The sequence below is a fragment of the Tasmannia lanceolata genome, unplaced genomic scaffold (assembly GCF_043159265.1).
Source record: "Tasmannia lanceolata isolate RefF3 unplaced genomic scaffold, GAP_Taslan_0.1 ptg000018l, whole genome shotgun sequence".
In the NCBI taxonomy this organism is placed as follows: Eukaryota; Viridiplantae; Streptophyta; class Magnoliopsida; order Canellales; family Winteraceae; genus Tasmannia; species Tasmannia lanceolata.
The window spans coordinates 50,367,193-50,394,628 of record NW_027518695.1 but is presented as its reverse complement, the minus strand read 5'-3'; the positions used below and the strand labels follow the sequence as shown (position 1 = coordinate 50,394,628).

Below are 27,436 nucleotides of genomic sequence, written 5' to 3'. Positions count from 1 at the left end.
CTTCATCACTTGGCAAGCTCTACAAGACAGGCTGACCACTAAAGATAGACTTCACTTCCTTGGTCCAGCTAAAGATATCACTTTCAAACTATGTAACTTGGATCCTGAAAGTATTAACCACCTCTTCTTCCAATGCAGCTACTCTGCTTGGATTTGGAGGTCAATACTCTGGAGAATCTCCAAAAGAAAAAAGCAGCTGCGATCTCTTAGTGAAAAAGAAGCTTGGATAAGAGAGAAATTCAAATCCAAAGCCCAAACAGCTGTCGTGTCCAGAATTCTTCTCACTGCATCAATTTACTTTATCTGGATTGAAAGAAACAAAAGAATCCATGAAGGGAAAAAATGTCACAAGCAATCTACACTGAGAAAATTCCTCTATGCAGCCAGGGAACGTATCCTTGACCTCAAGCTGGATGAATCTCCAAATGAAGAGAACAAAATCATTGCTCAAAAGATGAACCTCCCTTTCTTTCCAAAAACCTGTACCCCCAAGTACTGCCAGTGGAAACCGCCGTCACACCAATTCCTGAAACTGAACTCTGATGCTTCCCTTCAAGATGACAAAGCCTGCATAGGAGGAATAATCAGAGATAATAGTGGAAGACCCATTGCCATTTACTCTCTAGATTGCACTCCCTCCTCTATTCAAGAGCTGGAAATGGAAGCAATCTACAAAGGAATCCTCATCGCTTGCAACCTCAACATCACTAACCTTTGGATAGAATTTGATTCTCTCCTAGCAGTCAACATCATTCAAAAGAAATACCCTTGCCCTTGGAATTAAATTCCGCTACTGGAAAACATTGAAGATAAGCTGAGCTCCGTACTCTCATGGAAAATTTCTCACATATGGCGTGAAGGCAACAAAGCGGCAGATTACCTCTAAGATTTCTTGCCCATGTAAAGGGGACTCTATCCCAATTGATTCTATATCTCCAGTCTTTGTCAAATTTTGTATGATGACTCCTCCGGAGTTAATTTCTTGAGATTGCAATCCTCTTTTTTTCTTTCATGATTCTGGTGGGGGTCTGTCTAACCCCAAATTACCCATAAAAAAAAAATGAAAATATGAAAGAGATGAAAGTGTCAATCAAATGGGTTTGAAATCCAGAGCCATAACGTACACTATTTCAGTTTATGTTACAGCTTTAGAGACATTTCCAATAAATAAAGGTTCTTTTGCAACATCAAATCGTAAACAGGATGTAATAATGGTCACTGTGGTATTAACCATGATGAATTTCATGTGTTTTTGTGAGAACACAACTAAGAAAGAAACAGTCTTGTCACCATGAGAGTTGTTGGCCAAATTAGGCTACAATCTCTAAGCAAACATTGTTTAAAAAAGAAAGGATCAGTTCATAAGAAAAAAGAATCAATCCAAAATAGGCAAATAAACCATGATCTCAAGCACCCAAAAATTAAGAAGAGTGAAGATCAAGAAGTTGATCGACCAAACAATTTATAAGCACATGGCTCATCTTACGAGGATAACCAGCTCGATAATTCACACAAACAAAAACCTATTACCAAAGTTGCCAGAGCAAAAAGCGAAGGGTCACGGGATGGTGAGAAGCGGGAAGCATGAAGGGCCGGGGGAAGCGTGAAAGGGAAGTGTGTTTTCCATTTTTGTGATTCCCATAAAATTAAAATGACGGGAAAGCACGATTCTCATTTTGGGGAAGTGCGATTCCCACTTTTTTTGCGAAGCGTCGCGATTCCCAATTCGGAATCGTGTTTTGGGGAATCGTGATTCCCTGATGCAGGGTACGATTCTAAATCGGAAATCTTGACGCTTCCCCAAAAGTGGGAATCACACTTCCCCAAAATTGGAACCGCGCTTCCCCAAAATGGTAATCGCGAATAAGAAAGAACAGCCTATGATGATGCAGTCTAAATAATAGCAGTTGAAATTCACATTTTAAGAAAGATATGCACATGAACACAATGGAATAACATGAGAACTGATGCAAGCTCGCATGTAACTTCAAACTACAAACAAAGATTTGTGAAATGATTTTTTTAAACCAAAACTTAAAAACTGATGTGATCCAACCGTTGGATCATCATTTATTTGCTTTATGGACCATTAGATTGTTATATTTTAGTGTTATTGAACTTATTTACTATTATTCTCGTTTCTCCTAGATGTGAGGGGATGTCCACATCACTAGGGCCCACTCCATGCACACACACTAGCCTCACTTACCCCTACCCTTTTATTCCATTTGTTGAGACCCTTTTACCCTTAAAGGCTTATTTTCATAAGTAGTGGGAGAGGGGTAGGATAGACATTGGGTTTCACTTTAGTTCTTTTAAAGCACATGGGGAATTAAGGAGAGATTTGGGCCCACTCTTTTAACTTCACTATATAATAGAGCCTTGGGAGGAAAAACCCTAGTTTTTGAGTTTTAGAAAATAACTTGCAAGGCATCCCAAGAGAGAGCCGATGGCCACTCCTCTCCTTCTTCTTCATACGCCATGGGCTTTCTCTTCCCCCAAAACTCACACCCAAGAAGAGTGTTCTCCTTCTTTCTTCCTCCCTTCTCATCTCTTCCATCTATAACCTTTTCTTCTCATCTCATCCTCTTCAAACATCTTCTTCTACCCTAATATTTCACCTCTCTTCTTTCTACTTCTCTTCTTCTCTACAATTTTTTTTTGAAAAATGACATATATATATATATATATATATATATATATATATATATATATATATATATAGAGAGAGAGAGAGAGAGAGAGAGAGAGAGAACGGTTCCCACACACTTGTGTAGATAAGTTATCTACACACTAGCTTAAAATACAGTGGGGCCCACATTGTTTGGGTGATCAAAGCATTCATTTGAAAGGCCCTCACATAGATAGGGTATCCACAAAAAATCAGATCCATAGGATCATCCTAACCATTTGAATTGTGGAGGCAAAAAATGGACTAATTTGTGAAGGTTTATACACATCCATTTTACCTCCACAAATCGTAGGGTTGGGATGATCCTATGGATCTGATTTTTTATGGACACCCTATCTATGTGAGGGCCTCTCAATGAATTGTTTGGATCACTATCTAGTGTGTAGATAACTTATCTACACAAGTGTGTAGGAACCGTTTTCTCATATATATCTATAACTCATACGAGAATTACAGAGGTTAGGGACCAGAAGTCCCTTTCTGATTTACAACATATGAGATCCAGGGGATCACGACTCGGCCATAATAAAAACCAAAAATTCCTTAAGATGCCCTTTTTCATTTTATCATAGCCTCCAACTTCTGAATCCCCGACACCTTATCTCCTTCCCATCGTAGAAGCCTCAAATTCTTTTCATCTACCAAGACCTTGGTAAAGAATGGGTGCTTATGCATAGGTGAGTGAGTTTCTTTAACATTGCGCGACCCGGTTACACTAAAGAAAACTTTTGGCCTCCTGTTAGCCGCCTCCTTAAAGAGCTTCCATTGTCCCTTCAAGAAGTCCCTAATGACTTCTCTCGGCGTTGGCGATAATTTGGAGGCCAACTCTTCATTGTAGACCATAGCTTTTATCGTGTTCAAAGTTTCTTCCATCTCGATTAGGTCCACAGTCCGCTTCCTCTTCCTACCCAACACCAGATTACTCGAGGAAGAGGGCCGGACTAAGGAAGTATCATTCAAGTTTTCCATCTGGTCTTCTTGTAAGTTGTCTTTTCCTCTACTCTTACTATTTGCAAGGGAAGAGAAGACACGAAAAAGGTGGTTATTCCTACTTTTGTAATCCACCGCCTCAAAATGACCACTAACCAAAGACCAAGGTGTCTGTTAAAGTATAAAAGATAAATAATGCCTTTCTCCAACAACTTAAGCTTTTCGAGAAGTTGGTAAGTTAACGTAGTATCAGAGCCAAAGGTCTCGAGTTCAAACCTCCCGGATAGCAAAAATCTGCATGCGATGGTCGGCCCAAGGTGGGACCACATGTCCCACGTGTTTGCCAAGTGGGCCACACGTGCGGGGGAGTGTTAAAGTATAAAAGATAAATAACGCCTTTCTCCAACAGCTTAAGCTTTTGGAGAAGTTGGTAAGTTAACAGTGTCCATACTAACACTCATTGTGGCATACAAAGATCTCATCCTGCCATAAATGGGCATTAATGGCGTCATATTACTCATTGCCATCCAACCCAACTCAAGGAGGCCTTTTCAACTTCCCATGATATAAAAGACAGCAAAAGTTCAATACTTTAATCAAAAAGTTTTAAAATGCCTAAGGTAATTATTCCAAAACGGAAATCTCAATTCTTCCTTTTTTAAATAAAGGTGATCATTCCTCCGTGTAGCATCATCTCGACAGTACCAATGTCAGAATCAAAAAATAGTAAATGTAACCTTCCTTGATGCTATCCCCAATCCCAAGCACCATCAAAAACTCCCAAGCTAGAGGCTGGGGAGACCCAGATAACCTTCATCCGCAACGGCACATGGCTTGGGTAGCTGGGAGGCCCAACCATAACTCAGAAGGGTCGTGGCCTTAGAAGCAGGAATCTTCCCTCGGGGTGCCGCGCCCACCTTGGAACCTCGATTCGGCGCTCCTTAGGAAGGAGCTTCCAGGGAGCGCGACCCCAAAGAGACGAGAACCGCTCCAATGACGATACTAGCTTGCTTCTATTACAGTATTTACTCCAAAAGTCCCACCACCACCAACTTCCTTGCATCAAACTCCTCCCAACTCTTTAAAGCATTTCATTGGAGCAAGCACAAAGGCTTTGCATCTTCAGAAGGCACAAGGATGTGCACGTAAATGAAGATGGTTAGAAATTACTGCTTTTTGATGTACTTAAATTTCGAAAGATACATATGAAAATGGCTAGAAACTATTATTTTTTAATGTACTTGAAGTTTGAAAGATATATAAAGAAAATATTACACACGCTCCCATGGCGCTCCCAAACTTAGACTCTTCTAGACCCATGCTTCCCTGCCCCCGCCCCCGCCCCCGCTCTCGCACCCGCTTCGTGCTTCTAAGGTCGTGGCAATATTTTCCTTTTTATTCTTCAGCCCTTCTGAAGAAAGCTTCTTTGAAGCGTCCTGTTTTTTCATGGGTAATTTTCCACAAGGGTACTCCCCATGACGGCCGGACACTTCCGCTTCGAATCTTTGCTTCCAAGCTAAGCCAGGTTTCAGCTTTCGAGATCTGGACTTTGACCCTAAAGATGCCCCAGGAGAAGATAGCCCTGAAGTCCCAAGTTTAGTGACTCCGAAAACTTTCCTCGGTTTCGCAAGCCTACCCTGCCGGGTCAACATTCGTGCAAAACTAGCATGCCTAGGTGATTGTTTAAGATAAAGACCCTTCAGCCTCAGACCTTCTTTAGCGGGACCCGATGCAGTGGGTAAAGGTCATTCTTGTCCAAGTTGTTTGTTTGATGATCCCTAGGCACATCCGACAATCAGAGCAGGAAGCAGAGAGGGGGAAGGAAATTCACCCTGCAGATTTCCTGGTGCTTCAGCTGAGCAATGAAATTTGAAATTTGAATTCAAAGAAGCGGGCCCCAAAGGATCAACGACCCTCCTGCCCGATTTTTCCGAAAGATGTAGTGAAGGCCCCATCACCGGCGCCGACAGCTGCCTTTCCAAATTCGGAATATGATCCCTCACAGCTCCATTCTCCAGGGAGGTAGTAGCCCCGAACTGTGGGATGGCTCACAATGAGCAGTGTCGGATCCCAGCTGAGGTCCAGTATTCTGGACTTCGATTCAGACTGTGTGACACTGGCCTGAGATCCGAATATGGACAAGGGATGGGAATAACTTCCACCATGGAGCAAGAATTTTAGAAGACACAAAGGGCATGTTTGGTTTGCAAGAAAGAGGTGGAAAGAGGTGGAAAGGAAATCCTTTTCCATGTTTCCACATCTTTCTCTTGTTTGGATGCATAAAGGAGACAAAAATTTAGGTGGATAGGTCTTTCGATTTTAACCGCGCCGTATCCAAAATTCTCCAAAATCGTTTCCATCTAAAAAGCTAGGATGCGGCTTTCCTTTCTGCGTAGAAAGAAGTATCGGGCTTCACGTAACTAAACTCCAACTACATCACGATTTCATCTCTGTTTATAAAATACCTCACACAGTTGTCGTCTTTATCTACTACCCTGGGAAAGCTCCCCGAAGTGCCTCCTCGTCCAGATCTAGGCAACACCATCACCGATTCACCTTCTCGTGCAAGAAGAACTTGTGTTGCCGCACATTGCTCCTCAAACAAGAAATTAGCTTAATCTTGCTGTTCCCACCCAGTATTATATTCTGTCACAAGAGGAAAGACTTCAGAAAATGCCGCCATTAATGGGTATGTCCGGAGCTTCTTCAACAAGATAGTAGCTTGTTAGTGAAACTATAATTAGAGTTCATCAAATCTTCAACCCATTTCATCTCTTCAATCAATCCCACCAGAAACAGGAAGCCCATCACATAAATCAAAACCATCCATGCCCATATCATCAAAACTGCCCTCCTTCAATCAGATATCTTCATTGCTAACACTCTTGCCGATTTCTACGGTAAATCCTCTGCATTGAATGACGCACTCTGTGTGTTTGATGAAATTCCTCACCCAAATTGTATCTTTTGGAATCTCATGATTTCTGGATGTAATTAGAGCTTTCAATTTGATGAATCACAGAGAATTATCTTACAATGTTTTCTTCTGGGATGGAGCCCAATCGCATAACTTACGGGACCGTTCTTTCCGCTTGTGCCTCGTCCTATAAGACTTGAAAAACATGTTTACTCTCTTGAAGTAAAAAAATGGTTTTGTTTCAGATGCCTACATTTGTAATGAAATGAAAGACTAGTTTGCAAAAAGTTGTAATTTTGATGATGCACTGAGGGTATTTTCAGAGCTTCCTGATGAGAATGTGGTTTGTTGGAATATCATCATTGCCGGGTGTGTTAGAAAAGAGAAAATTGGGTTGCTATAGATCTTTTTCATCAGATGTTAGATCAATTTTCAATGCCAAATGGTTTTACATATTCTAGTATTTTAACAACTTCTACTGCAGTTGGAGAATCAGAGATGGTTATAGGGATACATGGATGAGCGATTAACTATTTTGATATAGTCTATTTTCTTCTTTACAAGTAAGAATCAAAACTATTGGGTTTTTTCTTGATTGTCTTAGAATGTTCTCTTGTACATATGATGCTGGAGTTTTCATATTTGGTTGACGTAATCTAATATCTAATAATCACAATCTTTATAGCAATTGTTTATTACTATTGTAGATAATATAATGATATTTTGTGAGTGTTGTTCCTAGGTGCCCTGTAGAACCATGTATCCCTTGGTCACCTATAGACAAAAACGAATGTCCAGCCCCTGAGGATAATGCTTGTTCCGCAGTTGTAATTCTAACTATTGTATTGACTTATTTTCAGAAAGAAAGTTTCCTCCAAGTCTCTCTTTTGTCACCACAGTAGTGAGCAAGTATTAACAGTAAGGTGTAGTCAGTGGCTATGGTTGCATGCTGGCTCACCAAGGCTCAATTTTCAATATGCACAGTCTAGATCTCTTATATCTGAGTAATTGTTGGCTTTTTAGGTATATGCTTTTATTTATTGGTAAAAATGATAAATAACTCATTAGTGTACACGTGGGCCCCTTGGCCATCAACAGTCACTTAATAAATGAGTTGATAATTCTTTTCCAAATAACATGCATCCAAACGAGATTAATACATTTGCAGGAAAAAAACTTTCTATTTCGGCTGTGTTGTACCAAACGACGAGCATGATTTCCCTGCAAAGGAAAGGAAAGGAAAAGGCTTTCCTCATAAAGCCTTTCCAGGCTGGAAAGACCTTTCCGGCAAACCAAACAGGCCCAAAGTTCATACATTGATTATGGTGCCCTTCTATTTTTACCTCCAGAACTCGCCCAAATATACTTCCTAAGGCTTCAACCGTTGAAGTGGCCCATACATGAAGTGGAACGCCATAGAAATTAACCCAGAGTGCTTATGTGCCTTGAACATATTCGCGGCTCCAGGTCGACAGAGAATACAATTGATTACCCCATACCTCGTTTCCCTTAGCCAAGATCTCGGCATCCTCCTCCTCTGATTCAAACATAAACAAGACTTCGTCCTTTGATAGGGTACATAGGCAAGAAAGGGAGGGGATATCCCAAGTTCTTTTAGCCCAAAGCCAAAGTTTATTAAGGGTCCCAGATGTGTCCTTCCTCCTTCCTATCAGGCAAGCTTTAAGGGTATCCAATCTCATTTCCACCTCCTTACCCGAAATAGATAAGGAAGGAATACCTCCCTCGACCAATGAGAAGATCGTCCCAGAGTCAGGCCATCGATCAACCTCCTTACTAACGTTAGCCGATGAGGCTTCCGGATTGATGTGGTTTTCTGTCCAAATGGCACCTCCGGCATCTGCCCCGCCACTTGAAATGAAGGTAATTGCAAGATAAACAGCGCCAATCCCAGGGCCTCCGGTTCGATTCCTCCTTATTTCATCCTTTCCACGAACCCCCTGGAGATGAGGTAACTCCAAATGGGTGATCCCGTTTTTCCTGCTTACACCATCGGCAATAACTCCGGCATTTGAAATTACAATAAGCACAAGCTAAGCACAACCAATCCCCCACCCGTCCTAGCATTTCACCACCAAACTAATCACCTCCTTCTTCTCTACCATTTTCACCCCTTTTAATCTCCTTTTCTATTTGTGGATCACCATTGCACTCTTCTTTCACCCATTCTTCAATCTTTTCACCATTTCCTTGCACATTCCGAAGGTTCTCTTGGAGGTTGCTATTGCCCGCATAAGATTCATGCCCGGAACTTCTCTACCATCTTCTTTTGGGACCCATTGTGAGTATTTTTGGGCGAAAGTGCTGCTGCGTTTTCCGAAAGGTATTTTAGAACCCTATACTCTTCATTTCTTGGCCTTTTAGCCCTCATTTCATGGTAGGTTTAACCCTTGTCCCTCATTAGTGCCATAGGAGGCTTTTCACCCTTGAATAGTGTTTGTGGGCCCTAGTTTTAACCATTCAAAATTCTGAACAGCAAGCTATTATTTTCAGTTTTTCTTTGTTTTAGACTCCGTTTGGTTCTTTTAAATGCAATGGAACATCATCTTCAGATGATGATTGATTTAGCATCAAGTTCTCATTGATTTTCGATCTTTGAAGCTAACCGTACGTAGGTTTTCGTGACTAAATTAATTACTTCTGTTTATGTTGATTATTCGGTTATGTTATAGTTAATGATATTGCATGAGCTCCATTTAGATCTTGGTTGTTGTCGCGAACCCTTCCAGGTTTGCACCAAAAACCCCCAGGTTTATTTGGATGAAGCCAAGAGTATTCGTTCGTGCCCTTTTGACCCTGGACAGTCTGAACGCGCAATACTAGGCAGTGTTTTGGGAAAGACTCTCTTTGTGCCAATTAAGAAAAAAATTGCATATATATGAAAATCAATTGTTTTTCAAAGCAATCTCTTTAACTCGATCCAAGTTCGAGATATGGTTGTCGACATCTTTGTTAACTTATCAACTTCTCCAAAAGCTTAAGCTGTTGGAGAAAGGCGTTATTTATCTTTTATACTTTAACACTCCCCCGCACGTGTGGCCCACTTGACAAACATGTGGCAATGTGGTACCACTTTGGGCCGACCATCACATGTCGATTTTTGCTATCCAGGAGGTTTGAACTCGAAACCTTTGGCTCTTATACCATGTTAGAAACTTACCTACATCTCCAAAGCCAAAGGTCTCGAGTTCAAACCTCTTGGATAGCAAAAATCCACATGCGATTGTCGGTCCAAAGTAGGACCACATGTGCCATGTGTTTGCCAAGTGGGCCACACGTGCAGGGGAGTGTTAAAGTATAAAAGATAAATAATGGCTTTCTTCAACAGCTTAAGCTTTTGGAGTTGGTAAGTTAAGCTTTTGGAGAAAGGCATTATTAATAAAAAATACAAGGAGAGAGAGAGATGCTATCGGTGGTAGCTGAAATTAGGAGAATCCGTAGAGATATTTATTGATATTGATCTTTTCTCAATATCACGAATAAGATCCAAGAATAAGATTAGTTGATGGAACAGGGAGATAGATCTAGGGAACAACTGGTAGCGAGAGAAAGGATCACTTGTTCCTTGACAGTGATTTCCAAAAATTCATCTGATTGACAAGTCATAAGACAATTCAGGGTTCAGATTATTATTAAGAGTAGCCTGAATAGGAAGGAATAATCGAATCGAGCTCCGGCGACATTGAACCATGAAGGAAAGATAGAAAGAGGTGCTTTCTCCGGCGACATTGAAAGAACAGCTTATGATGAAGCCATCGGTGAGTTTAGTGAACGGGATGGCCAGTCATAGGAAGTGACGGTGATAGTTATCCTGCAGTGAGTGAGTGTGTGTGTGTGTGTGTGTGTGAGAGAGAGAGAGAGAGAGACATGCCGTTCTCATGCAGTGTTATGAAGAATGGATAGTTGCTCACAATAGTCGATACCCTGAAAAATCTAAGAAATGATAGCACCGTACCATGGGAGGATATCAGATAACTATGATCTTAATAGAAGAATCAGAACCAGACCCAACAAAGTTTAAACCTTTAAATATTAATAAATCAATACAGACCTGCATGCACTCGAGCTATTTAATTAATGCAACAAAGTAAGATGAAATAATTACAGGCCAACATGAACAACTTCATAAAATCATTGTCCAATAACCAGAGGAAGAAGCAACCCGACCAGATCCGGACGTCGAGGTTGCGGCAGAGGAGGGTGAGGATGACGATTATGATTACATCGCGGATCCTCAGGATTTAGGCGATGATGGTTCCCCTGTGCCTTCCAGGAAAGCAGGCAAGCGTCGTTTGACGACTATATCCTCTTCGCCGAAGAGGATGAGCGCAGGGACTGAAGCTCTCGGGTTATACGACTGCGGATCTCCATATTTGGAGGAGAGGGCGGCAGACATCTCGGGTGGAAACATCATGTCCACGATCATGGCTCCTGGCTCGGATGAGTACTCGGCGATGAGCCGGGCTTTCAGGGCAGCATCAGGAGAGGAGCTGGGGGTTCAGTGGAGCGAAGGGAGACCTCAGTTTCCCGAGTACCCAATGACACGACGATCTATTTAGCGCCCCCGAAGTTGACAACCGTCCCTCCGTCGAGTGACAAGCCACCACCGCCGGAGTCCGCATATCCCTCAGCGGTTCGTCCATCCTCAAAGACCTGATGTACTCTTTATTTTCCATTTTATGTACACCTTTTTAGACATTCTGGATGTACTTATCTTTTATGTACAGATCATTTCTTTTCTGAGATGGTTTGCTTTGTTCATTTGGATGATTGCTTTTCCTTGCATGTGCTTGTTTTTTCTTTACTTAGATGATGTGCATTTTGCGTTGCTAGTCACCGGGCCAGGTCATCAGATACACAAAATGCCCCTAGTGCAGATCTCTTGATTATTGTTCGAGCATTTTGCGTTGTTAGTCATCATCTGTAGTGATTAACGAGACAAAATGCCCCTAGTGTATGTATTTCCATAGACAAAAGAAAACTTAAAATAAAGTAAGAGGCAAAAGTGATTTCATTGCAACAATGAGAGTATACATTTTGGGTATCCCTGATTGGGATTTTACATTTTTACGAGTACTCTTCTTCTAAGCACGGGATGTTGCGAAAAGTTATGCTTTCTTCTGATCGAGAGAAGGTCTGCCCTGTTTCCTTTTCAGTACATGAACACCTCTGCTCTAGTTGGACAGGGGTAGATGTTCTCTGTGGTGAGTTTGACAAGAGAAAGGGAGAGTCCCGATTTCTACTGAAACAAATGTTTTACATTTTTTTATAGGTAAGTCAAACCTTTAGTAGATAAGTTTGAAAATGTTTACGCATGGGCAGTATTCCCTGCCCCTAGTTTTTCAATCATGGTCCAAACACCCTTTAGATTGTTCAAAGTTTTAATGCATTTTGTTTTAGATCAAAGAGTGTTTCGCCTGATTTTTAATACGCCTTGCCAACGACTAAGTCACCTTTTACAGGTTTTCGACTTGGCGGACCGTTTTGCCCTAACTTTTGCCAGAACCGCCCTTTCGAGTTTTCACTTCTATAGGCGAGATGACCCTAAATTTTTCCTAAGTCGCCCTTTTAGGTTTTCGACCTAGCGGGTCTTCAGATCTTCTCGTTTTTATTTGTTTTTCTTTTCTTTTCTCCTACTACCTCAGACTTGAACATCGGAAGGGCTCGTAGGTTGGGTAGCTTTTTAGAAAGAGGGGAATGGATTTACTTTGTGAAATGTGACAGAACCTAGATTGTTCAAGCTGCCTACGTACCCCAATGAAGTTGGGACCAGGTCCGCGTAGTTAGAGGGACTTCGTGGGGAGATGATTTGGCTATTTTTCTGAGATGGTGACCGAACCTATGGAATCAGGTTGCCTACGTATCTTATCGAGATAGGGATCAGGTCAGGCATAGTTCAGGGAACTTGCCCCTAGTTTAAGGTATTTTAGGAAGAGATGGGTTCAAAAGTGTTCTCAAAAAGGGTTTGATGACTAGGGTTGTCTGTTTGGGTCTGATCGGTCAAAGATGGCCTTCTGATATTCAAGCATGGTATCTTTTGAGTTGATCGAGGTTGGTAGATTCTGTCATTTTATCTACATTTTGATCGAGGAGTCTGACGGCTTTTCCGGGCAGAACTTCGTCAACGATGTAAGGCCAGACCAGTTAGGTCTAAATTTTCCCCAAGGATCGAAGACAGGAGTTCTTCATTCTCTGAGTACCATATCCCCCTCTCTGAGGTCTCTGATTCGGACCTTCTTGTTAAAAGCTCTCATAATTCTGCTTTGATAGCCTTGTACGTGATATGACGCTCTCAGTCTTCTCTCATTCATCATGCAAAGTTACTGATGGCGGATGCACGCCCATTTGGATTCTGGCAGGTTACTTTCCATCAAGATTTGGAGTGAAGGGAACTTCAGCTCGATTGACAGCACGGCTTCCATACCGTACATGAGTAAGGAGTGGCCCCTGTAGAAGTACAGACCGATGTCCTGTATGCCCAAAGTGCAAACAAAAGCTTGTTCGATCGGTCCCGGAAAGTCTTGGTCACCTTTCTGACGATCATCTTGACATTTTTGTTAGCTGCTTCGACGTCTCCATTGGTCTGAGGACGATAAGGCGATGACTTATGATGCTTGATTTTGAACTCTTCGCATAAGGAAGCAACCTCTTTCTTGAAATGGGAACCGTTATCCGATATCAGTTCGTGTGGAATACCATATCTGAAAATGATATTGTTTCTGATAACCTTTGCTACCAGTGCTGAGGACAGCAAGGCGCAGGACTGAGCTTCGATCTACTTGGTGAAGTAATCGATTGCTACGAGTACGTATTCATTCCCACTGGACGATTTTGGAGAGATCTTTCCAATGACGTCAATCCCCCATACCGAGAAAGGCCGTGGAGAAGTGAGTGAGTGGAGTTCTGATGGTGGTACATGTATCAGATTGGCATGTATTTGGCATAAATGATACTTTTTAACGAATGTGAAGCAGTCTGATTCTAAGGTGGTCCAGAAATAACCGAGCCGGAGGATCTTTCTAACTAACATCTTGCCAATCATGTGAGGACCACAGATTCTTGCGTGAACTTCTTCTAGGATTTCGGAAGCTTTGTATTCATCGATGCATAAGAGTTAGACCCCATCAAAAGACCAACAGTATAATTCTCCCCCAGAGATGACGTAATGAGATGCCAACTTCTGCAATGCTCTTTTCTCCTTTGTGGAGGCCTCAGGGGGATGCCCATTGCCAGAGATAAGGTTTTTGATATCAAAATACCAAGGCCTTCCATCTGGGCATCTGGCTGCTATCTCGATCACATGCACATACGCCGGGATTGATTGTTGCTAGATTGCTAAAGGCTTAACCCTTACCCCCATGGGAATATCAACCATGGACACAAGCATGGCTAAGGCATCAGCATATTTGTTCCTTACTCTTGGGAGGAAAGTGAACTTTATGTTACGAAAATACTTTACCAGGCATGTGAGGTAAAAGTTATATGGGATTAACTTTTCCTTTTTGGTCTGCCAATATCCACTGTTTGACAGATGATGAACAACGAGCCTTCGTATACTTCAAGGTCTAGTACTCCTAACGATAAAGCTGCTTCAAGGCCAGTTATGCAGACTTCGTACTCGGCCATGTTGTTGGTACATTCAAATTGTAACTTGACTGAGATTGGTATGTGTTCGTCTCGAGGTGACATTAGCACAACACCAATCCCTTGGCCTCTAGCATTGGAGGCGCCGTCGAAGTACATAGTCCATGTGGAGCCAGTAGATGTGTCTTCGATCGCCATGATTTCTTCATCCAGAAACTTGTGTATCAACTCAATATCTTTAGTAGGTGTGTCAGCCAACTGTTCTGCTATAATTCTGCCTTCGACAAATTTCTAGGTGACATATATGATGTCGAACTCCAACAACAATAGAAGCCAACGGGCTGTTCTGTCGGTGAGAGCTGGTTTTTCGAACAAATACTTCAAAGGATCGATCTGAGACATGAGGATAACTTTATGAGATAGCATGTAATGCCTAAGCGTTTGAGTGGCCCACACTAATGGCAAACAGGTCTTCTCCAGAGGAGTTTAGTTTTGTTCGTACCCAAGCATCTTTTTGTTGAGGTAATATACTGGCCTTTCTTTCTTTGTATCAAGGTCTTCCTGGGCAAACATACACCCGAGAGCTGTATCCGTTGCTAAAAGATAAAGCAAGAAGGGTCATCCGGCGATTGGAGGTGCTAATACCGGTGAAGAAATCAGACAATTCTTGATCTTTTCAAAGGCTTCTTAGCATTCAACGTTCCAATCTTTTGATGAGTTTTTCTTTAAAAGTTCGACGATCGGTTCACAAGTGCTTGTAAGCTGTGCTATGAAACGGCTCAGGTGTTGAACTCTTCCCAAGAATCCTCTTATTTCTTTTTCTGTTCTCGGAGGCGGCATCTCCTGGATTGCTTTGATCTTGTTAGGGTCCACCTCGATGCCACTTTGACTGACGAGGAAGCCCAATAACTTTTCGGAAGTTACTCCGAAAACACATTTGCTAGGATTTAGGCGGAGTCGGTACTTCGCGATCCTTTCAAAGAACTTCCTCAGGGCTCTGACATGTTATTCTCGAGTTTTGGCCTTGACAATCATGTCATCGACGCACACCTCTACCTCCTTGTGAATCAAGTCATGCAAGAGGGTGGTCACAGCCCTTTGGTAAGTGGCATCGACATTCTTGAGATCAAATGGCATCACTTTGTAACAATAAGTCCCCCACTGCGTGGTAAATGCGGTCTTGCTTTTATCTTCTGAAGCCATCTTTATCTGATTGTATCTTGAAAATCCGTCCATAAAGGAGAGTAATGCCAAGTCGATGTGTGGTAGGGGAAAATCATCCTTCGGACTAGCCTTGTTCAGATCCCTGAAATCGACACAGTCGGACTTTCCCATCTTTCTTGGGGATTGGAACTATGTGTGCCAACCATTCGGGATATCTAACAACTTCCAGGAAACCTGCGTCTAGCTGTTTGGTCACTTCTTCCTTGATTTTGAGGACCCATTCTGGTTTCATGTCCTGAGCTTCTAATTTTTCAGCTTCATTTCTGGAAAGAGAGGGATATGATGTTGTACAATTTCTTCGCTCAATCCTGGCATATCTTCGTAGAACCAGGCGAAGACTTCTTTGAATTCTTTTAACAAGTTCATTAATTACTTACGTTCTTTAAAGGATAAGGTTTTGCCAATCTTTATCTCCTAGAGCAAGGTTTCAGTGCCAATGTTAATAGTTTCATTTCATTTTCTAAAGGTTTTGCTTGGCGCTCCTCTCTTTCGATTAATTGCTTAATCTCGAGGGGAGTTTCGTCGGCGTCCTCGTCCGAGGAGGGTTCTTCATTATCATTTAATGCATTTATTTATGAAGAATCGAGAAAAACAGGCGAGTACAGATAAAGTTCTTTCATTGATTCAGAATTGAAAGATACATCAGAAAGACCATCAACTGACGCACCCTCACTAGGCTCACTTACATCGGACGTAGTTTCAAAAGAAGAGTCAGAATCTGATTCGTCTACCGAATCAGGGAATGAAAAGTCCGTGTCAAACTGAGTGATGGTAGTGACAGTAGGGAGGCGGACGGCGGACCAGTTGGATAGTGCATCAGCAGCATTGGTGATCATATCCTGAGGGACTGAATGAGTATGATTTAGAGGGTGACAGCTGCCCCAGACGGGATAATGAAGTCACCCCTGTTGATGAGTTTCTCGATGGCGTGCTTTAAAGCGACGCATTTATCGGTCGAGTGGCCGCTCCTTGATGATGTTCACAGAATTTCCACTCACTGTAGTTCACTGGCAGCGGATGGGGAGGAGAGAGAGGTGTACACATGGTGAGTTTGTTTGCTTTTAAAGAGAATCCTCATGATGGTAGAAAGGCTGGCAGGTAGAGGGGTGAAGTCTTTGAAAACTTTGGGTCTAGGTTCTGACTTAGGAGGGTTCTTGCCTTGCTGCAAACTACCGGTGGGTTGGATGATTCGACAATTAACTTGACCGTGTTCACCTCTTTTGATGTTGTTGGTTGTCTGGGAACAACAAGCTTTGTATCAGGTCAAACTTTGGAAATCCAGCCACGAGCCATGGGGTCCTTCATTTTGCTTCTTGTGTAAACAAAATGCTTAAGAGTTGCGAAACATTGAGTGGCTATGTGACGTACGCAGAGGGGAGTCAGAGTATGTTGCCTCATCTGAATCTTCTCTTTAGAAACAGATCCAACAGTGATTCTATTGGCTGAACCGCGGATCGAACCTCTTAAACCTTGGGTTCCCGAGAGGTCCCAGGTCTTTCGATGGGCTGAAGATTGGTTTTCAACCGGGCGTTTTCTTCGACTAAGACATTGAGTTTGCGAGACAAATTACCTATGATTTGTTGCAAATCCCAAATCGTCAGAGTTTCATCTGTCACCTCTGCCATGACAATGGGTACAGGTGGATCAAAGACTGGTTAAACGGGAAAAGGTTCAGGACTAGGTTCTCTTTTACTTAGATGCCATGGTTTTGAGAACGGGGTAATCCTTTCTCCTGAAAAATGGAAGTATGAAGTATGAACACTAGTTTATTGATCACATCTTGTGCAAGGAAAGTTTAAAGCGAACATCCTTACGAACAAGTGACGAAACAAGAATTCTTGAGGAAATTTAAATTTTGTATTCATTTACATTTATGCTTCTTCTTTCTTTTTACATGGCCGATAGTAAGCTGGAAAACAAAGCAAAAACAAGGAACTTAATTTAAAAGAGGAGAAAAGTGTCTCATGTCTCCTGCAAACACTAGGCCGGAGGTCGAGAGCTAGTATCCTATCAACAACATCTCTCTGGAGTGCGGGGTATAATTCGGCGACACTTCATTTCCACAGGCTGCGACAATGTCAAGGATTGGAATGATGTCCCTCTTCTTCCACTTAGAAGCAACGGTCTCAGGGACCTTCCAGGTAACCTCCTCTGGAGGGAAGTACTAGGTAAGAGGTCGACAGACCTCTTGTCTTACTCCGTATTGGCGCATGACGTGATCCGAGATATAGAAGGAAGTGTTTTCCAAAGCCAGAAACTGGATATAGTTGCATTTTCGGGTTGCCAAGGCGGCAGTATTGTACCCACGCAATCTCCATGATATGTCCCCAGAAGTACGGGCAGCTAACCACGAAGTCCATTCAGGCTAGGTGTTAAAATGCTGACAGCAACCCCAGGTACTAAAGTTGTAGATAGAGATATCTACTCTGGACCTCGGGATGGCAATACTGAGCTTTAAGCAAAGCCAAATATAGAGTAAGACAGGACTTCGAGAAAACGGGTGATGCGAATCATCGCAAACTTCATCCAAATCGTTAAGGGTTTCTGCCAGAATGATAGGAACGGGATTAGCTCTCTCCGGGAGTTGATCTGTTATGCTCAGAATGGCAGGAGAAGCCACATTGGAGTTCTAACGCGTGAGGTATTTAGCGTATATGCATAGAAAAAGAGCCATGTGTCGGCATATCTAGTAGGAATCATCCTCTAGATCTTCATCAGGAGCGAAGGCGCAGATGAGCTGATCAATTAAGATGTCATCCAGAATCACAAAGGTGACAGGGTCCTGGTAATACCTGCAGATCAACCGCTTGACCGCTGTTAGGTAACCACCTTTGATTGTGGGTTTAACTCTAGGCCTGTCGAGTGATACCCCTAATAAGGTACAGCATTCCTCAAAAGTGGGACAAATCTCCTTCGTACCGAAATGGAAGACGTGATACTTAGGATCCTAGAATTTTGCAACTGCCCTGAGTAGATTCCAATCTACTTGAATGGAGAGTAATAGAGGAAAGAATTCCCCATCGGGGATGATTAGCCATCCAAGAAGCTCGTGGTTTTCGGAAGAGTAGAAACGCTGAATCTACTCGGTTAATATTCTTGGGTCCATGCTTCACCTATACAGGAGGCAAGGAGTCAAAACGTGAGAAAGTCAAGTAAAAAAATTTTGCATTTTTGTTTATTGATTTTGTTTGATTATTTGAAAGATTAGATGAGAAATAAGAATGGTGATGGACAAGGGTCGAGACATAAGTCTGTCCCTATAATTCGGGATTTATTGGATGGGGTGCCCCCAGAAAATGTACGAGAGCAACAGTAAGGGTTTAAGAAATGGGCCAAACCCTGTAACCAAAAAAGAATGGTTCTCGTGCAGAGCTTGGACTCGATTTGGCCAAAGTGTTTGGTCCATAATCGAGATGGCAAGGACATAGCACGAGGAGTCAAGGTTTCAGAAATAGCTCATGATTATGGGGACCTTGTGTTGATAAGCGGGCATGAACCCGAGACACAGGAACCTAATTAATCAGAGATGTTCTGAGGTATTGACTTTTGATTCGAAGAATGGATTGGGGGAAAGAATAAAACTAGAGTGTAGGCCTTTTAGAATAGATGTCCTAATCATAAGACATACACTCTTCCAGGGTTCATGACTGTTTATCCGAGGAAGGTGATTATATGGGTTACAATCATGATTCTGGACAAAACACATGGGTTTATTTAAAAAAGGAGTGGTTTTGGGAAAAAAGCTGCGACCAATGCGCATCGGGCTAAGGTAATGAAATTCCCTAGCAAGAATTGGGGCAACTCGGGGACACCTTCCTAGACCCAATAGACATGACCAATGTGGGTAGAGGTTTAGTGTATCCCTATTTGATGGAATGCTCACATCTCTAAAAAATGATGGGTTTTGGCCAACCTAACTGTAAGCTCAACATACCTTAGATAGGCATGGTATACTACTATGTGAATATGTTGGGCGATGCAGTGGGATGAAGACTTGAAAGTTCCCCTAAGCCAAGGCTGTGGTGCAGCCATCTCTTACCAGTAGGCCCTGGCGCGTCGAGATGGCCGACACGGCTCGTTTTAACACACCTGAAGGTAACGTGCGAAGGGGTGGTGTTTTCACGATCTCAGATACTGCGACAGCAGCAAACAGGTCATCACTTACTGTAAGCCACGGGCCCAGTCCAAGCACTAGTGGCTCCCAAAGGGTAATGGGTATGCATAATATGGTGTGTGCAATGTGCCATAAAGTTGTGAAAATGGAATCCTTAGGTACCACTTGGGGCATTTTCGTGCAATTTTGGCAGCAATTTTGAGCATTGGCTCAAGCAAACCTGCAAAGGAAGAGGTTCTTGTGCTTTTATTTCGACATAAAAATTAGGTGTTTTCATGTTTTGACAAAAATGCTGAAAAAGACCAACTTTCCTTAATTTTTCCTTCTTTCCGTTTGAGTGATAGCCACAACTTGCGAATGATTCGCAACTTACAATTACCCCTAAACACAATTCGAGGTTAAGCTGGTGTAACAGAGCTAAGAAATCAGTTTCTACTAACGTTTCTAAAATCCGTCATTTCAAGTCTTTTCAGAGCTATATCCTTGATAGCATCCCCAGCAGAGTCGTCAGTCTTTGGCTCCTGGACAGCGGTGGGGAGCGCAACATGATTCCCCGCTATCTCCCTACACTCAGGTGGTGTGTCGCGAAGAATGCGAGTATGTTTTGCTGGTTGTTGACTTGAATGCCCTTTTTATTTCCTTTGGTCAAGGGTGTTTTGTAAGTATCTGTGTTTCCTGTGAACTTGGGATTAAGATCCGAATTTCACAGAAAAGAGATTCTCAGAGTCACCACCTAGGTTATGGCCTAAGACCAGTGTCTGCGTTTCTGATGAACTAGGGATAAATATCAGAATCTCATAAGAAGAGCAATGACCAAAGCTATCATCTAGGTCAGGGCCTATAACCTGTAATTAACTCTGTTTTTAGGCATGGTCTTGGCAGAAATCTAGGTAAGGGATATGGGTACATTTGGGCAAGGCATTATGCACTCCTCATGTCCGGGTAAACTCTGTCTTTTGACTCGACTTGGCGGTTTTGGGAAAACATAGCAAAATTTAGTTCTAAACCTGTATCACGATTAAGCTTACTCTCCAGTTGGATTTCAAATGGAAGAGGGTAAAAATAATAAGGAATTTAGGCTTTGTTTATTAATTGAATACATAAAACAAGGTAAAGGGCCTTCTTTAATTCAATCTTCGACGAACGATAGTGCTCACAAGATTGAGATTACCCCTAAATATACTTCTTACGCGTAAGCCCTCATGAACGAGTCAAATGAGCACCTAAAAGCGGAGACAATCTCAAGCTAGTTGATTACCGTAGACAATGAGTGAGAATTAGAGAACAATCTTTACAAAGGGTGAAAAAGGGTTTTTTATTTAGTAATAGAGGGAGGGCTTTCTTAATCTAGTGGGTTTATAAAACAACAATACTGAAATGATTGAAATAGACTTCCCTGCGGATTCCGGACATCGGGGGGATCGAGGCCCATATTTCCCCGTTGTCACTTACAAATACCGAGGAGAATGGTCTATAGTTAATCATATTATTTGTTGCGTACAAATAACCGGACTTAAGAAAATAGCCTCCGTTTTAATAGAGAAGGGGATTTACGCTAAGGGTTTGGGGCCAGGCGATCCCCAAACCCTATAACCACCCACTCCGGATTTTTGTAAATGTAATATAGAAAGTTAAATATACCTAGCAAAGAAATAGTGTTGCCTTCGAAATTTCAACAGAGTACCGGCATCCTAAAGCTCATAGTAGAGTGGTGTCGCTCTAAATCCTCAGAATGTTGGCAGAGTGCCGACGCCCGAGGTTTATAGAAGGAATTTCAGGAGAAATTGGATAATGTACTAATTTCTAGGGAAATTCGAGAAGTTTCTCCGATATTTATCTCTCTCTCTTTCTCTCTCTAGAAATTTTGAAAGAAACTAATTTCTGGGAAAAACAAAGGAAAGAAATAAAAATCTAGATGATCTTGATCTGTTTTTTATCATAAAACTAAAATCTAACTGATTCTGCTCTAGCTTTTTTATTTGGTTTTTAAACTGAATCTGGTCCCTATATATAGGCAAACGCTTGTAAATCGTAGGTTGCAATTTGAAATCGCAACTTGCGATTTCCTCTGACGCCAATGTCAGGTCGGCAGGGCAAATTGCAGATTGCGAAATCGCAATCTGCAATTTGTTCTGGAAAATTGCAGGGTGCGATTCCCAATCACAGGTTGCGATTTTGAGAAATCACATGGGGGGTTTTTTAACTTAGAAAAGTGGTTTTTTGGTTCCCATAATCGATTCTTGGTTCCCGAGATTGATTCTCAGTTTCTAAGCAGTAGTTTTTGTTCCAAAGAGTTAGTTTTTGGTTCAGTGCGGTGTAAAAACGGACTTTTTGGTGGTGCCGTAAAAGGCGGGTGCCGTGCAAAGATGGGCTTTGGTGTAACTTTGAAACAAAAATTCGCTTTAATGAAATATTTTCACTCTGAAAACTAGAGAGATCGAGCGAAAGACCAGAGAAGCTCTGGGACTCATCATAGGAAACATCATCGCGACTACCTATCATTAGCACAACCTCAACAAAATGGGGTGTTGCCTGTATAAGCCTATCATTTGCTTCAATGTTTTTAGTTTCTAGGATTTTATTTCCATGTTTTTAGTTTAGGGCTCTTATTTTCCATGGAATTTTAGTTCGTTGCCTATATAAGCGTCATGTATTAGGGATTTTGAGTTTTTGATGAATTAAAGATTGATTGAGATTCTCCCCTCTACAGATTTCTCTTCTCCCCTAATTTCCTCTCTTCTCCCCCTCTATTCTTCTACTCTTTCTCTTCTATTCTTCCTCTTCTCCTCTTCTCCTATTCTTCTTCTTCTTCCTCTTATTTCTTCTATTTCTATAATCTGGCCTACATCACTGACAGCCTCGACAATTGAAATATTGCCAAATGTGTCTAATCTTTATGTTGTGCCCCTCAATCAGATCGTGAATCTCCTCGGTCGCACTAGCAAATCTCCATGGGAAGCGTAGGCCGTCTCTCACCTATTAAACAACATTGAGGAAATCTCCCTCTAAAATCAGATGATCAGCAAGGACAGATCCACAATGAGAATCACAAAAGAATAGCCTCAACTTTTGTCTCGTTAGAATCAGGCATGCCCACGGGCCCCAAGAACGCCCACTTTGTCATGCCAATGAGTCCTCAATAGACCTATGATACCATCCGGGACTGGATCTCCGAGACTCGAACCATCAAAATTCAATTTCGTAAATCTCAGAGGAGGATCCCACCTAGAGCTGGGGAGATCCTTTTTACAACGCTCGACAGGATCTCATCCCAATCCCAGGATGTATGGAATGTAGTCACTACGAAGTCTTTGAACAATGGGAGGCACGAGACCTATTGAATCACCACATAGAAGATTTGCCTTTAAATGCTTCGGGAGGTTGAGCAGCTCGCCTCCCTGATAGCCACTTCTATCCAAGTATATGCTTAACTAGGTACTCATGCATTCTCTAATCGTCATCATCTTCACCACAATCTAAGTCACATATAACTCTAGAAAGTGCTTATTGTATCATATTTAGTAACATTCAGAGCTTGCATTTACCAAAAAAAAGGGAAAATGATATCAGCACAAACATATTTTGATAATTTCGCAAACCATCGTGTCTTTTAGTATTTAAAGAGCTGTCAAAAGGTTATTACATTTCCCAAAAAGCTCTCAAACCTAAAAAAAATTGATAGACTCAAACCTATTGTAGATAAACATTAAATCATTGTCCCTTTCAACAAGCTATTTTTATCGCTTACTCAGGACAGCATCGTAACTGCATGAGAAAAACCTCACAACATGATCCCATTTCTTAAGTTATTCAAGACAGAGACTGAGACTTTTAACAGCATGCAAAGCCTCATCATAGCTCAGATGTTCACATTTCCTTTCACATAAGCTCTGTAAGAGGTAGAACTAGTCCTGAAGTATCAGAAGAATTCCCATTCCCTGATTTTTTTTCTCTTCCCTAAAGTGGAGCCAGCATTCTCCACTTTAGTAGATAAGATTTTTTTACGAAGATAACGAAAAACTTTATTAATAAAAGGGTTAAATATGCATAACATCGGGTAAAAGATAACCATAATACAAAATAGGTATGGACTAACCTATAAGCTATTAGCGTTCACACTCCTCAAGATTTGTGAATGAATAATCTCAGTACCTCTGAACCTCTCGTGAATATCGTCAATGTACCTCAGATGCTGCCACGGCCTTATATGTGCCCGTTTCACACAGAAATAGCATTGGATAAATCATTCTCAACACCCAGTCTCCCTTCCATACCTTCAAAAATGTGAACTCCTGACTGCATTGATCAGACCTCCATCACCGACAAATCCGCATGACCAATTGGGCCTGAGACTGAATGAAGAATGCGGGAGACACTATCACAAAAAAATCCACCTATGCCAGCTGAAACAAGATTGCCAAGCGAGAAATCATCAACATTAAACATAATAAAGTTAGGTGGAGGAGCTCACCATCTTGACACAGTTTTAGCCTTAGCAGTTCTTCTAACCATGATTCTCTTCCAGTTTCCCAACAATATCATGAAAAACTCCACCATTTTAGGGGTCATTAGAAAGAATTATGCCCATCAATAAAATACTCATTCAAAATTAGACATGATGAATCACTACTAGGAGCAACTCTAGGCTCATCCCCGAGACTGACATTATGGGTATCATCGATGGAGATAGTCCTCTCCGACTATCTGCCTAACCCACGAGAATGTGAATGCTCATTGAACCGTTTTGTGTCAACCACAATGGTTACTCCCTACCATTACTCACCGTGCAGTTCACTGAACTCACCGACGGCTTATTCATAGGCTATTCTTTCAACCAGATTTTTGGAGACAGTACTTCTTTCTAGCATTTCTTCATGCTCTGAAATCTCTCAGACGAGAAAACCAAAACCCCAGCTTGACAGTTCTGGGTGCTGCTGCAAATTGTTTAAACTTTAAAGAGAATTCAATGTCGCTGTTTCAGATGCTGACGCTGCAGTCGAGGAAATTATTAACTTTTTTCTTTTCTAATATATAAATAGGGAAACGAGGAAGTTATTACCGCCCAAGACTGTAAAATCTCGCTAAATGACACTGAAGGGCTGCCAGCCTGCCATCAGTGTCTGGCGGGTGTGGGAATATCATTCCCCATATGTGTGTGTACAACATGAAACAATAATGTGCTTGAATTTGACAATAAATCAATGCTAAGTAATCCCAGCATAAACTTCCAATAGTTGACAAATAAATGAGTATATGTTTTCTTGTAACAGTAGGAATCAAAGTAAATAAAGGTGAAACATGACATAATCTTCAAGAACACACAGTATTCAAAAATAAAGAAAGAGAATCGAAGTAAATAAAGGTGAAACATGGCATAATCTTCAAGAACACAGTATTCAAAAATGAAGAAAACACATACACGCATAAATGACATCTTCTCTTTTACCTTGCATCCACAAAAAATCCCAGTTATTTGTGTTCTTTCCAGTCAACTATGAGGTCTGCATGATGCTCGCATAATTCAGAATCTCAGTAAGAAATCATCTCCAACGAACATAGAATCAAAAAGTGGCCTCCATCCAAAATATGAAACCAAATGCCCCTTCTCAATCATTTCATTTGAATATTTATATGCTTCCTCAAGTCTCCCACTTTCACATAATCCTCTAATAATGACCCTGTATAGGGTACCATTCACAACAACATTGTTATTAAGCATTTCATGGAAAACACAAAGTGCCTTCTGAACATTTCCACAAACACAAAGAGCACTAACTATAATGGTGTAGGTCGCAACATCAGGCCTACTGCAACTTCCACTCCCCATCCTTTCAAAAACAGACATTGCTTCATCTAGTCTCCCTGCTTTACAATAACTATCAATAATACAATTGAAAACATTAGCAGTCGGCACAAACTCTCCATCCAAAATCTCATTTAGAAGACTATAAGCATCATCAAGTCTACCCATTTCACAAAACCCTAGAACAACTGGAACCGAAATCTCCCCCACACAAACAAGCCTTTTCTTTCTCTCCATATTAAAAAAATTAACAGCATCATCAACTCTACCAATCCGAAAGAGGGCCTTAATGAAAGATCTATACACACAAATCTCCGGCACAGTTGTCTTACGCAACATTTTTTTCAACAACTTTTCTGCATCCTCAACCCTTCCTACACTACACAGCGACCTAAAGTAAGTCTCATATGCCATTATCTCAGGAACCACTCCTTTACAATTCAATTGGAAAATAGCCCTCCTCCCCCTCTTCAATGGAAAAACAGCATTCGCCAAAGAATCTTTTTCTATCAATCTGCGGAACAATTTATCAGCTTCTCTCAATTTACCAAACTTACATAGACCGGAAATGAAGCTCCCATAAACACAAACATCGATACTATAGTTTCGGCGAACCAAATTCCTCAGAATCAAATCAGCTTCAGATAAATTCCCATTTTTACAAAAGCACTGAAACAATCCCAAATATGTTAGATCATCAGGTTCTAAACCCATCTCCATCATATCTCGAAGAACGTCTTTCGCTAATAAACAAGCATTCTTCCTACATAAAGACCCAATCAATGCAACATAACTCTGCCTTTTTAAAACCCCATGACCCATCAAAACCCTCTTATAAACCCACTCTATCTCCGAAACTTCGCCGAATTTACAAATATAAATGACAAAGTCGTCGATCCCAATACATGATTTGAACCCGCATATCTCATTCCAAACAGAGTCAACATCCTTAATTTTACCCTCTACAACCAAACATTGAATTACTAGACTGTAAATAAAATGTTCAGACAATTTTCCTTTCTTTTTTAGGTTTGATAGAACATCTTTGGCTCTCCCTAATTTTTTCAAGTGGCACAGACCCTCAATTACAAGGACTGAAGTTGAAGAATCTAAGATGTGGGTTTTGGTTAGCATCGAATCTATAGCGGATAGAACCTTAATATCTCTATTGTTGTTAGCAAAAATTTTGATCAATGAGAGGAAATCTTTTATGTAAGTAACATGGTTGAGGGTTTTTTGATCCGATATTAACTCTTTTGAAATGGAGTGGAAATGGAGAGCTGCTATAGAAGTTGAGATAGAACTCAAAACGGGAGAGGTTAGAGAAGAGCGGGAAACGAAAAAACTGAATGAAGACCAGAGTTTCATATGCACAGATGGTTGTGTGTTTTTTGCAGCAATAAGGTGAAGTGCTTACAAAGGTTCTGTTGTGTTGGGTTAGATAATAGATATAGACTCTCACCTTCCAAGAAGGGAGATGATTATTTTTCGCCCACTGTAGGATAATACACCCTACTGTAAACGTGATTTGACGTGAAAAAGTGTTAATGTCTGCCCACAATCCACGTTAACAGAGGGGTGAATTATCCTACAGTGGGGCGAAAAAATCATCTGCCTCCAAGAAGAGTACAAGAGAAGCCGGAAATAAGGTTGCAACTTGGGTTGGTAACCCAACGTGTATCGACCCAGCCCTAAAATAACTTCGGTCGGATTTAAAAATCATGGGTCTTGGGTTGGGTCAGGTTTTAAGTTGAAAGACCCGACCCTAGGTTTGAAGAAAAAAAAAAAACCTCAAACCCGACATGACTCATGTAGGTGTACAATGACTTTCTTAAATATCTTGGGAAATGATATCTGTGCCAAGGTGTTTCGATAAACAAGCGCTCCACTTGTTTGTCGTGTAGTATGTAAAGGGATTTCAGAGGATATTACGGTTCTCAAAAAGCTCTTTAAACCCTTTTCCTGAGAAAACTACTTTGCCTGCATACTTTCTTTTCCTTTCTCGGCCAAGTGAACAACGAGAAAAAAGAATTTTCTCACAGTTTCTTTTCCTTTCTTTTCCAGTTTTCCACGTCAGATTCTTTTCCTTTCTTTTCTTTTCCTGCAGCTAGAATACAAGTGAACGGAGCGATAGGGAAAAAATGTTGGAATATG

General features: G+C 41.4%; 1 protein-coding gene across 3 annotated transcripts; it reads right to left on the bottom strand.

Moving 5' to 3' along the window:
* Positions 1 to 1,003: 1,003 nt before the first annotated feature.
* On the bottom strand, positions 1,004 to 26,691 carry LOC143850765 (uncharacterized). 3 transcript variants are annotated; one of them, XM_077360014.1, is made up of 2 exons: positions 24,926 to 26,691; positions 1,004 to 1,028 (listed from the first exon to the last, which is right to left on the bottom strand). In XM_077360014.1, the coding sequence occupies exon 1, from the start codon at positions 26,648 to 26,650 to the stop codon at positions 25,001 to 25,003; it is 1,650 nt and encodes a 549-aa protein (XP_077216129.1). In that variant the 5' UTR covers positions 26,651 to 26,691; the 3' UTR covers positions 1,004 to 1,028; positions 24,926 to 25,000. The 3 variants fall into 3 exon arrangements, with proteins under 3 accessions (XP_077216129.1, XP_077216131.1, XP_077216130.1); XM_077360016.1 differs by lacking the exon at positions 1,004 to 1,028 and adding an exon at positions 16,035 to 17,097; XM_077360015.1 differs by lacking the exon at positions 1,004 to 1,028 and adding an exon at positions 23,453 to 23,882.
* Between the last annotated feature and the right edge of the window lie 745 nt (positions 26,692 to 27,436).

Excerpts from the sequence above, each read along its gene's own strand:
- LOC143850765 (XM_077360014.1), bottom strand. The coding sequence starts at position 26,650 with ATGAAACTCTGGTCTTCATTCAGTTTTTTCGTTTCCCGCTCTTCTCTA.